We start from the raw sequence: 13316 nt of genomic DNA, 5'->3' as shown, positions 1-13316 counted from the left end.
AAAAATTCCCAACAGTTCTGATTGGTTTCCCTCCAATACCAACATAATCCTACATTCCTAACTCTGATATAAAAAGATGTATAAATGCAAAATTATCTAATTTAATTCATTTACAACCTTTAACGAGATTATGGAACCCAGCACAGCTTTCTTCTACTTTAACCTCCATTGTCAATGGAAAGTGAGAGGTTTCCTTTTCTACAGTTACTTTTGGTGCAATTCATCTGTATGTATTGTTGCTGCTGTCCTGGTTCTTATATACAGATGGTTATATACAGGGAATTCCAATGCAAAGTTGGGGTCAGTTGCCAAATTCAGACGGTCAGAAGCCACCGATAACTTATTACATTCAACTGACATTGGTGCAATATTGGGTATCTGAGTCAGTAATCAACACCGTGACTAATACAACTATGACACATTTCTTAGTATTCCTCCTCCTATTTAAATAACAATCTGCCACTGCCAGCTGTCAGTTGGTTGATACTGTTGGCCGACAGCTGATTGTCTACAAAATTTCTTTCCACTGAACCAGCAGTTTTTCTATATAAATATTCTGTACACTGTTGCTGGCCAGCAGCTTTACCAATAAGGACAGGGAAGTTATTACTAAATCAATTGACTTAATTTTTTATTAAATCAACTTTAATATAGATTATTGGGATACAGTAACCAGACTGTCCTCTATTCAACTTTCATTTCTCATTATTCTCTAACTGGCCAACCACTTATTCTTAAAACCTACATACTGTGTCTATCCAGAGTGGGGTGTGGGTCTGTGGCACCTTGAGAGACTGTGCCAGGGGTTCCCCAGGGCAGGATTGCTGTTCTGTTTATAATAAATGTTGCTTTATGTTGGAAATATTAGTCTTTCTAACAAAATCCAGTCCAACCTTAACAAAAGAAAATATTTTATTCAAGCTATGTAAGATAGTGAACAGAGAGACACAATTCTGAGATGCTTTGAGAGAGCAGATAGAGGTCCAAGAGATAAATTCTTCCCTCTCCAGTACTGGTAATTCAATATCTTTCTCTTCCTGTGGTGCAAATCTTCCTCTCTTGGTTTATATGTGAGCTCTGGATGTTCAGTTCTTCTTGGTGGTGTTAGAATAAATCTATCTTGCATTCCTCTTTTAATATCCCAAAACTTACCATATCATTGAAATAATTTAAAAGAACCATGTACTCAATAGCAAACTAACATTCATAGATAAAATCTATGTATAAAATATTGTTACCAGATGGAGGGGCCCCTACATTCCTAAGGCCCTGACTAATGTAACCTTGATTTTGGACCAATATTATTCAAGCCCCCCTTTTTATGGCCTAATGTAATAATTTTAACCCAACTTCCCTGCTCTATTCGTATCACATTCGGTAAAGTCTTGGAGAACATTATAGAATTAACATTTTCTATTTAGCATCTCTCAAAGGATTAGTTCCCCTTGGATTATGGTCTTAATATGTTTATACATACATTTCACTCTGCATAATAAAAATAAACTACATAATACACCCTATAGTTATTAATACAATAATCTAGTAATATATTATATCCAACAACAATACCTGTAGAGGTTTTTGACCACACGTTCAGATTTTGCTCGTTTTCTCCCAGGATTTACCGACATATCCAGTTCAACCTGTTCATATTGGAACATTTCTGCATCTTGTAGTTTTTCTTTCAATTATACAATAAACCTTCATCTTCTTGAATTTGTTTTGACAACTTTAACAAAAGGAATTCATGTGGCAATACATGTGTAACAAAGGGGGTGAACCTTTATTAAAATTAATAATTTGTATTAATTAACAATAACAAATATTAATACATATGCAGGATCAATGATTAAACCTTCTGATAGACTGTTAGTGAGAAACATCTAATTATACAATTTATCAGCTTTGTAGGAGGCCTATTTGTTTCTCAAAAAAGTTGTACATAGAGTGTATTGTCTGCCGGTTTATTCCAAGGATATTTGCTGGGTAACAATACCCAGGGCCGGAACTAGGGGTAGGCAGAAGAGGCAGCTGCCTAGGGCGCAACAATTTAGGGCACCAGGCAGGAGCCTCTCCTGCCTACCCCTAGCGCTACTTTGTCATTGCCTCCGCCACTTGTCATTAGCGGCGGAGGCAATGACCGATCTAACCCCCCCGCAACTCCTCCTGTGCATTGGCACGCATGCGCTGTTCGGGGGGCGGGGAGGTGGGCGGAGTTAGCCGACCGGGTTACCTAGGGCGCCCGGTCGGCTTGGCCCGCCCCTGACAATACCTGTGTTTACCGTTTGCCCAGCAATATACATAGAACAAAGACATTGTACCTTGAACACTGGACAATCACTGTCCCAAAATCTGCTGCTTTTACTGGGCTCAAACCTAAGATTTGATTCATGTCAAAGCAGATGTATATACAGGTATAGGACCCGTTATCTAGAATGCTCGAGACCAAGGGTATTCTGGATAAGGGGTCTTTCCGTAATTTGGATCTCCATACCTTAAGTCTACTAAAAAATCAATAAAATATTAATTAACCCCAATAGGATTGTTTTGCACCCAATAAGGATTTTTTATATCTTACTTGGGATCAATTACAAGGTACAGTTTTATTATTACAGAGAAAAAGGAAATCAGGTTTAAAATTCTGAATTATTTGATTAAAATGGAGTCTATGGGAGACAGGCTTTCCATAATTCAGAGCTTTCTGGATAACGGGTTTCCGGATAAGGGGTCCGATACCTGTATTGTAAATCATTATAAAATCAATAGAAATTCCACCGTGCTACAACACGTGATTGGATCTGCCCTTGTTTCAATAATTTGTGGGATTTTAACCTGAGTCCCTTGGATATATGTACAAGTTGGAAACAAAGCTTTAACCAATTCCGTTTTTGCCGTCACTTGTAAACAAACTTTCCTTTCTACAAGTGGGGAAACCAATACAAACGGTGACTTAACAGCTTTATCTGGTATGGTAATTGGAACTGAAATTGAAATGGAAACAAGTAGATAAATCTATTTGCTCAGGTTCTGTTGAATTAATCATAACATTTTTATACTGTAAATCATAATAATTCACTAACAGGAACTCCAAGAACAGGGATCCCCAACATGTTGCCCACGGCCACTCCTGACGTTGCCCACGTATGCCTCCCTGCAGGTGTCCATTAACCTGGTACATTATTGTGTGGAGCGCAGGAATTTGCCCATTGTTACTGAACTCTAGAACTCTCGTCTAGATCAGGATTGATAAGACAATCGGGCAGCTGGGGGCTGTACATTATGTGTCAGCCAATCATAATTCCACCTGGGTAGGAAAACTACTCATTTAGTGTGGACCAGCAGGAAGAACTTCACCTTGTTCCTGCATCACTCTATAAGTATCTCTGATCTCTTAACCCCAGTAATTTCTAGTTGTGGTCCCCCCCGATCCCTTCTCCCTAGTGAAGCTTGTGTAAAAGTTATATACCCAGCACAATCCTTTCTCCATAGCCCCCAGTGAATAAAGCGTAATTGTGATAGGTCCTCATGTGGCTGGAAAGAGTCGCAGAGGGAAGATTGTGCAGCTATAACTCTCTGCTGGATTTGACAGGAGGTGCAATCCACCTATTCTGAACTATCATTTTGTTATTTACCAGGAGTCTCTTGGTTCCAAGGTTATTGATTTTCATCAAGTCATGAAAGTTGTAGTGAAGATTGTAAACTCAATTCCAGACCACGTTGGCACAGGCTGTTCCAAGCCTTACTGGATGAATTTAATGCTCAGTACAAGGACCTCTCCATTTTACACAGAATTACGGTGAGAAAGCAGAGAAAAATTGTTGCCGCGTTTACAAAACCTCTTGGCATAAATATCCCAATTTTTAGAAGAAAAGGGTGAATTGTACAGTGAATTATAGGACTCCGTGGCTGGCAGATTTGGCATTTTTAACAGACAAACTTCAGGGACAGGACAAAACTATTAAGGTGGCCATACACAGACCGATTCTTTACTTACAAACGACCGATTCCCGAACGATCCGATGCTATCGTTAAGTTATCGTATAGTTGGTGGTGTACGAACGATCGTCGTCCCACTAAACGAGCCGACATTATCGTCCCCAAAATCGATCGGCCAGGTTTAAAAATTTTGGTCGTTTAACGATAAAATCTGCCAGTTGGTGTGAGTGTCAGACATTTGTCTTTCAACGATTGTTCTCTGCGCATGTCACGATTGCCAGCAGCGGAAGTCAACGAAACGAAGATAAACGTCACAACACGAACGTCCAAGAACGTTCGTTCTTTGCAGAACCTAATCACTCGTATACGAAAACTTTATGATTTTTTTTTATATTGAAATAAAACATAAATAAAAATAAAACAGCATTGTATTCCAAAACATGCTGGCAACACTGGTAGAGTATGGTGTGACACACATAGAGCCTACAGCAGACAATGGTGTGGCTACAGGCTGCTTTATGTGGATGCTGCAATGTAGGGGGATCACAGGGACTTTAGGTGTGAACATTGCAGGGGCTCCAGCCAAAACCTTGTGTGGACAATACAGGCACCATTAATCTCATAATCTCTTCACTGAAACTGAATATAATAGTGAATATGAAACACTTATAATATCTTTAATACAATACTTTGTAATGTAGGGGGATCACAGGGACTTTAGGTGTGAATATTGCAGGGGCTCCAGCCAAAACCTGTTGTGTGGACAATACAGGCACCATTAATCTCATAATCTCTTCACTGAAACTGAATATAATAGTGAATATGAAACACTTATAATCTCTTTACTACAATACTTTACTGATGGTATTTGTAATATGGTAATTACAGTAGACAGGCTGTATAGACAATACAGGTGAGGGGTAAAACACCTGTGAGGGCCGCCAGTTGTGGAGCAGTGTAGACATGTAGACATATGTTCATGATGTTATTATGTGGAGATTAGAAATGAAAATAAATGACAAGAAGACCAATTTGTTTTGAAATATATATATTTCAAATATTTATTTGAGATAGTATTGTATTTAAGAAAAACATAAAATTGGAATAGAACGCAATCGCGTTTTGAAAACATCTGAAAATACTAGCAACGCTTGTCTTTGAAGAAGAGGCACAAGAAGAACAATACTATTCACCAGTATTGCAAACCTTTTGGCATATGCTTTCAAGTGTTGTTTCTATTACTTTGACAGATTGTTTTATGGTTGCCAACAGTATTTTGCATTTTTGTATATCTTCCACAACATTGGGATTGTTCGGATCTGGCCCTTGGTTGATTTCTGTATTGGAAATCTCCGTTGGAGTCTCAAGGTCTGGCTGTTCCGCAATACAAAGGTACAACACATTTTGCGCTGCCATACTTTCTTCTGTGAAATAATGTGACAAATAGTATTATAATGTGAAAAATAGTATTGGTTATTTTTGGCTAGCCTGCTTGGTAGTAATCAAATGCACAGTATGGTAAACCTACCTGTACTGCTAACTAGGATGCACGGGCTGCTAGGTGCAGTGTCACAGACTGTTTCCTCATGGATTTCTTTAACGTCTGAGGTATCGCTGGATTGTGGCTCGATATCTGGCTCATTGCTTTCTATTTCCTGCCTTTCTATTCCCGTGCTTTCTATTTCCTGGCTCTTATGACCATGCTCATCAGACTCATTATGGTCCGTCTCTACATCATCATCCTTCTCACTGGCACCAGGCACCGGAATCTGAGGCTTCCGCATAGAAGAAGATGCAGAAGAAGAGGCACACCGTCTATGATTGCGATGGGTTTGCAGCAATTTTTTACGCTTGTCTTCTGCAAAAACAAATTGATTTGAACATCACCATAATTCAACATACTGTTGTGGTACATGTTGCAGAGAAAATAATAATGTATAATACTAATGTATTACTCACTTTTTTTAATGATCCGCCTAATGGTTTCCAGTTGGTCTCTTTCTCTCAGTTTTAAATCTGACCACCTTTTGCGGAGCTGATCTTTCGATCTGCTAACGCCAAACTTCCTCTCAAGCCCGTGGATTACTATATCCAGGATATGATTTTTCCTTGTATTGGGCCTGGAATACTCTCCACTTTTACAATCGTAATCTTTTTTTTCCATAATGGATACCATGTGCACCATCTCCTGTTTGGACATAGCTGTAGCCTTTCTCCTGCCACCATCATCCTCAGCAGTAGGCCTTCTGTCCCCCCCATCTTTCACACCTGCATCTCTCCTTTCATCAGTATTTTGCATTCTCTTAGCTGTTGACTTGCTTTTCTCACCTCGCACCTTCATGTCTCCACAATACTGCGCCCGTCTGTCTGACGTCGCAAACGGAAGTAGGCGGAGCCTGTTAGAAAAAACTACGATAAATACGACCGTTCGTTCCAGTGTTCCCTAGCAACGAACGGACGGGTAACCGTCGTGGAAACCTGGAAGAATCTATTCGTTTCATCACGAATTTTCGGCCACAAAGTACTCATCACTTGGTAAGCAGTACTACTTTACTACAACCAAATGCAATATTTATGTTGGTATTTATTGCTTATTTGTTTTTTGACTCATGCTCCCCCTGTTTCCTACAGGTAACAATGGAAAAATTTTCAAACCCCGAGTTCCTGAGGGAATTTATTGAGTTGTACCAGTCTTTTCCATGTTTGTGGAAAGTAAAATCGGGGGACTACATGAACAGGATCAAACGTGACAAGGCATATGCAGAATTGATAAGCCTCTGCAAATCTGTTTGCTCGTCGGCCGATCTTCAACATGTAAAGACGAAGATAGCAAATTTAAGGACTGTTTTTAAAAAAGAAATGAACAAAGTACAGGCCTCAAAAAAATCAGGTGCCTCTGCGGATGACATCTATGTGCCAAGATTGTGGTACTATGATCTGCTAGTGTTCACAGTGGATCAAGAGGTGGCAAGGGACTCCAGGTCCAACTTTTCAAATCAGGGCTTGGAAAAACAACAATCGACTGAGGCTAGCCCAGCAGAGGATGTGACAGCACAGAGTAGCAGAGCTGCAGATATAGAAGTTGAGGACCAAACAGAACATCTGGCCCAGGTAAGCAACCATAAAATACACACTGAATACATATTAAAAGTTCAAACCGTTTATTTTCAAATTATTTAAAATGCTCATACAATCAGTTGCACATTGACTGCGAAAGCATTGACAGGCCATACATTACTACATGTTTTATACCATGGCTGATTGCCAGTCTACTGCACCAGAGCCATTGAAGTACGCTACATAATTATCTCTGTTGACCTTGGCCTCTGCAGTAGCGTTGTGTGATACAGCACCTTGCAGTCCCAGCAGTGCAGTTGGCTCACCTCGCCACTCAGCTGCGACCATAGTGTGTTGTTCAATGTCCTCTCTATCCACCATATTAACTGGCATATAAGAAGCACTGCTTGTGCGGCGTAAAAAGTTATGTAGCACACAGCAGGCCAAAACAACACAATCGATTTTATTTGGTGATAATTGTATGGCAGTATGGAAAATCCTAAAATCGGTTAGCGAGTATGCCGAAGGCGTTTTCTACAACCCTTCTAGCACGGGAGAGTCTATAATTGAAAATCCTTCTTTCCATTGTCAGATGTTTTTGTGGGAAGGGTTTTAAAATATGTTTATGTAATGCAAATGCTTCATCTGCCACAAAAGCGTAATTCAATCCTTCCCTTGAGTCAGAATTTGAAGGTAGGTGTAACTGGTCATTTTGTAGCTGCTGGTAAAAAAAAGTTTGTTCCATGGCTCCACCATCCGATACTCTTCCATTTTTCCCCACATCTACCATCAAAAATTCATATTTGGCATTAACTATTGCCAAAAGCACAATGCTGAAATAGCCCTTGTAGTTAAAATAATAGGAACCGGAACGTGTGGGTGTCTGGATCCTCACATGCTTTCCATCAATTGCTCCAAGACAGTTTGGGAAATTCCAGTAATCTTCAAACTGTTTCGCTACAGATTTCCACTCCACTTCAGTTGAGGGGAACTGCAATAAAAGAAAGAAAATATGAGAACCATTGTAAGTAACAGTAATTTATGTTTTCCTTGTTTTACAGATTCCACAGAGCAGTACTTTGATAGAAGAAGGTAGTCAACATGAAATGGCAGGTGCAAAGGGTTCACAGGGTAGAAACAGAAAAAGAAAAAACAATCCCTCCACACAACAGCTGTTACACGATGCAGAAACCTTACTGAACACAAAGTCTGATGAGTTTGACGCCATTGGTTTTACAGTTGCGTCCAAACTCAGAAGGATGGACGAAGAGCAGCGGCAATTTGCCGAATATATCATTAATGAAGCGCTGCATAGAGGGTTTAGGAAAACACTTCGTGAAAGCACAAGACTCACAGACTACACCACTACTGATTACAGGAATTACAACAGTTTTCCGCAAGCACCATTACAACAGTATCCCCCAAATGCAAACATGCACCAGATATGTACACCGCCTTCCGCTTCTCCATACGAGCAGCAAACTACATGGACATCCATGCTGTCACCTATACCCCCAAACAATGGACACAACAACATGTCTAGCTGCGAGACGGAGAAGCAACATTTGAATTATTCACATCTGTGAACCAGCTATTGTGGACCTGGACTTATTATTGTGGACCTGGACTTATTATTGTGGACCTGGACTTATTATTGTGGACCTGGGCTTTGTGCACTCTCATTTTGGTTTTTTGTATAATAGCTCTTATATTGTAAAACTGTTGCGTTATAGTTGTTTTTGAATTCCCAATAAATGTTTTTTTACTACTCACTCATTCAATTGTATGGTAATATTGGTAATATTATTGTTAATGAAAAAAAAAAACATTTACCTTTAAATAATCCGCTTTCAGTGATTCAATGATGGCATGACACGTTTCTGGAATTATGCGCCCCAAAGCCTGTGCAGAAATTCCTGTTGTGAACTTTAAATCTTCAAATGACCTGCTAGATATCGAAGTGTTGCAATTAGTCTCTGCTCTGCAGGTATTGATTGCCTCATACATGTGTCTTGTTTGGAAATCATTGGTGCCACTGCTTGTAATAGAGACGTAAAACTGCTCTCTGACATCCGTAGGTAATTGTGGAAATCATCAGGGTTTCTTTCTCGCAGCTCTTTCAAAAGACCCATGTGGGAAAGCTTCTCACGGTTTAAAAGCCACCGTTTACTCCACAATGATCGCTTCTTTTTTTTCTTTTCTGCTGCTGCGATTAATAAGATGATTGCTAGCGCAGCTCTCTGCTTGTGATCCATAAACGAAGCCATTGCACACATCGTTTGTTGTTCGTCTCACACGAACGAACTTTCGGAAACAAATGCCCAGCGACGAAGAATGTCACATCACTTCCTGTTTCCTGTAAATACCGCTTCCGTCACGACCACGACATTCGATCGTACGTAGATGTACGATAGTACGTATTTTATGATAATGATGCGACGAAATCTTTCCCGAATTATCGTTGCTCGTGGATGGCATATCGTATGGGAACTCGATCGCCATACGATCGTTTGTCGATATAATCGTTCATCGCACAACGAGCGAAATCGCCTCGTGTATGGCCACCTTTACACAAATGATTGGGACAATAATTGCTTTAAAAGGAAAAGTTAAAAATGTGGTTGTGTCCCCTGAAGAGAAAATGTTTTCCAATCACTTTTCCAGCTTACAGAAAAGGCAGGAGGAGCTTTGACTTAAGATAGACGTTTATATTGGCAGCTGTGAAAAGCCGATTAGAGACGTTGAAAATCAGCAAAGCGTTTATCAGTAGTGATGAGCGAATCTGCATTTGTGAAACGCATTTTTATTGTTGCCGCGTATATATTTTTTGGTGCCCAATTTGACACACAACAGAAAAAAAATTTTCATAGAAGTTTTGGGAAATAATTTACCAATGGCGAAATGCGGAAATTTGCTGCGTATCCATGCCTGCCACAAAAAATTCGCTCATCACTATCGGATAATTGAGCCAGTTGTGACATTCCTGTCCAATCCATTCATGGACATTGGTGTATGTTACACTGCAAAACAAATTGCTAATATATTAAAAGTGAGTGTTTTGGAAGTGGAAAATTAAATAGTAACATTAAGATCAGATGTGCAGCTGAAATCCAGATCACTGCAAAATGACTTCTGGGCATTAGTAGAAATCTGCAAGTTTCCCATCCCATGGAGGAGCAGAAGAGAGGGGCCTAGTACAGAGGATGTTTTTATAATCACGTGATTTAATTCAACCTGCTGGTCATCATCATGATAGGACACCTAATGGGGAAAATACAGGATTCAACAAAAGGGCCCAGTTTACAGCCGGCTCAAAAGGGAAAATTGTTTCATACTTACCGTGATTTTCCTTTCCTGGTCCTCTCCATATCAGCACTATCCGGGTTAGCTCCTCCCATTCACCATTGAGAAGAACCCTCCCAACTAATAAATATCCGTCCTGCCCCTTTACCTGTGTCTGGTAGCAAGTTCGAATATTCTGGGGAGGGAAGTGCTGATATGGAGAGGACCAGGAAAGGAAAATCACGGTAAGTATGAAACAATTTTCCCTTTTCCCTGGTCCTCTCCCTCTCAGCACTATCCGGGATGTAGCAAGCTCCCGAAGACTGGGTGGGAATAAACACAACACTATGCAGTAAAGTATTATTTATTTTGAGAAGAGGCTGCTTTTAAGACACTGTGACCAAATTCAGCCTGGTTTGCGGATGACACATCCAGCCGGTAGTGTGATATGAAGGTGTTTGGAGATGCCCAAGATGCTGCCCTGCAAATCACTTCCAGTGATGTCCCTGCTTCCGCTGCCCATGAAGCCGCTTGACCTCTTGTTGAATGAGCTGAGATTGACTGTGGAAGATCGAGGTTTTTTGACATATATGCATCTTTGATGGTCTTCCTTATCCATTTGGAGATGGTGGAATTGGAAGCTTTCTCTCCTTTCTTGGATCCACTTGGAAGAACAAAGAATCTGTCAGCCTTTCTGAACCAGTCCGTGGCCTGGCAGTAAGCCTTGATACATCTGCCGACATCTAGGTAAGTAAAAGGATACTCTTGCTCTCCTGATGCTTTTTCACCAATGGATGGTAAACACAACTCATCTCTGATATGATACTCTGTCACAACTTTAGGTTTGAATGTGGGAACAAATTTCAGGATTACTTTGTCTGGAAAGAACATGGGGCTGTCTTTGGCGTACTTGAGGGCCTGCAGTTCCCCTACCCTCTTAGCTGAGGTGACGGCCACTAAGAATACCATTTTTAGTGTTAAATGCCAGACAGAAATCTCCTGTATCGGTTCAAATGGTGAAGAAGACAGAAATTCCAAAACCAACGGAAGATCCCACTGAGGACATGAGGGTCTCTTTGCTGGTAGGATCCTGATAGCCGCCTTGAAAAATCTGATTATCAGAGGATGTAGTGCCCATCTGGTCTCTGAGAAGGCTGAGATAGCAGATACTTGAGTTTTCAGTGTACTGACTCTTAGCCCTTTTTCCAGACCTGCCTGAAGAAATTCCAACAACTCAGCAACTGTGACTGCAACTTCCCCCGATCTTTTGGACTTCCAGTCTATGAAGGCTTTCCATACTTTGCAGTACCTGTTGTTGGTGGAGGCTTTCCTAGACTTAATCAGAATGCGAATGACACTCTCGGATAACCCTTGTGCCTCTAGGCCTTGCCGCTCAACCTCCATGCCATCAGGGCCAGCTGACCTGGATTCGGGTGGACAAACGGCCCCTGGGTTAACAGATCTATGGAACATGGCAGCTTCCAAGGAGGACTGATTGATAATCTCAGGAGAGTTGGGAACCACGGCCGTCTGGGCCACGCTGGGGCAATGCATATTAACTCTCCCTTCTCCTCTATTAGCTTGTGTAGCACCCTCTGAATCAGAGGAAGAGGTGGAAAGACATAGCACAAATTCTTCGGCCAAGACTGGGTTAATGCATCCGTGGCTTGTGCACGGGGATCCTGTATCCGAGAAAAAAACTGACTGCATTTCGAATTGGCCGTCGTTGCCATGAGGTCTGTGCCCGGCCTCCCCCATAGATTCACTAGGTGGTTGAAGATCCTGGGGTTCAATTGCCATTCGTGGGGATTTAGACTGTTTCTGCTCAAGAAATCCGCCTTGATGTTTTGGCAACCCGGAAGATAGACTGCTGTAATTTCTTGTAGGTTTAGTTCTGCCCACTCGAAGATGCATTCTACTTCCTGAAGTAAGGCAACGCTCTTTGTGCCCCCTTGTTTTCTTATGTATGCTACTGTTGTACAGTTGTCGCATCTGACCTTTACCCTTTTGCCTTTTAAATCGTTCCTGAAGAACTGAAGAGCTTGCCAAATACCTCTTAGTTCCAAAATGTTTGAGGGCACGTTTAAGGAGGGCTGTAGCCACGATCCTTGAGCTGCTCGGCCTTGCAGTACTGCGCCCCATCCTGATCCTGATGCATCCGTTGTTAATATGACCCATTTTTCTGGAAACAATGGAACCCCTGCGGGCAAGCGCCCTGGTTGAGACCACCAGCCTAGGGCTTTTCTGAGATATGAGCCTGCTGAAATCTGGACCGAAGGATCGGTAATTCCCCCTGATCTGATGAACGCAACCTGTGGCTGCCTCATATGCCACTGGGCCCAGCTGACTAGGCGAATAGAGGAGGCCATCATACCAATTGCTTGAGACAGTATGCACGCTGGAACACTGTCTTTGGACAGAATATGTCGGATAATACCTTGTAGATTCCGCTGTCTTTCTTCTGACAGAGACACTATTCCGGTCTTTGAATTTATTTGAGCTCCCAGAAAGATGATTTCCTGACTGGGCGTGAGCTGACTTTTTGAAAAATTTAGGCACCAGCCATGCTGCTCCAGCACCTGAATGACCCTGTCCCTTTGGATCAGTGCTTGACTCCTTGATCTTGATAAAAGAATGAGGTCGTCCAGGTAATGAAAAAGCCTTAGCTTTTCCCACCTTAGGTTTGCAACCAGGGTGACCAGGGTTTTGGAGAATACCCTTGGTGCAGTGGAGAGCCCGAAAGGTAGGCATGTGAAGTGGAACTGTCTTTCTCCCACTGCGAACCTCAGGAACTTCCAATGCGACTCTGCTATGGGAACATGGTGATAGGCATCCTGGATGTCCAGAGTGCACATCCAGTCTCCTGGAACCACCTCCGCTCTTACTGATTCCAATGATTCCATTCTGAATTTTTTTACCTCCAGGAATTGATTCAGCCACCTCAGATCCAGAATCGGACGCCAGGATCCCGACTGTTTCTTGACCAGGAAGAACTGTGAATAAACTCCTTCTCCCTGCTCCTGGGATGGGACTGGCCTTAT

General features: G+C 41.6%; 2 protein-coding genes across 2 annotated transcripts; one reads left to right on the top strand and one right to left on the bottom strand.

The window, feature by feature from the left end:
* Positions 1-4962: 4962 nt before the first annotated feature.
* Positions 4963-6578, bottom strand: LOC105945562. The gene is made up of 2 exons (XM_031904556.1): positions 5896-6578; positions 4963-5794 (listed from the first exon to the last, which is right to left on the bottom strand). The coding sequence occupies exons 1-2, from the start codon at positions 6275-6277 to the stop codon at positions 5439-5441; spliced, it is 738 nt and encodes a 245-aa protein (XP_031760416.1). The 5' UTR covers positions 6278-6578; the 3' UTR covers positions 4963-5438.
* LOC101733005 lies at positions 6413-8622 on the top strand. The gene is made up of 3 exons (XM_004919444.4): positions 6413-6471; positions 6568-7047; positions 8055-8622. The coding sequence occupies exons 2-3, from the start codon at positions 6574-6576 to the stop codon at positions 8577-8579; spliced, it is 999 nt and encodes a 332-aa protein (XP_004919501.1). The 5' UTR covers positions 6413-6471; positions 6568-6573; the 3' UTR covers positions 8580-8622.
* The last annotated feature ends 4694 nt before the right edge of the window (positions 8623-13316 follow it).

Source organism: Xenopus tropicalis, chromosome 6, assembly GCF_000004195.4.
Source record: "Xenopus tropicalis strain Nigerian chromosome 6, UCB_Xtro_10.0, whole genome shotgun sequence".
Classification (NCBI taxonomy): domain Eukaryota; kingdom Metazoa; phylum Chordata; class Amphibia; order Anura; family Pipidae; genus Xenopus; species Xenopus tropicalis.
This window is presented reverse-complemented; position numbering and strand designations above follow the sequence as displayed.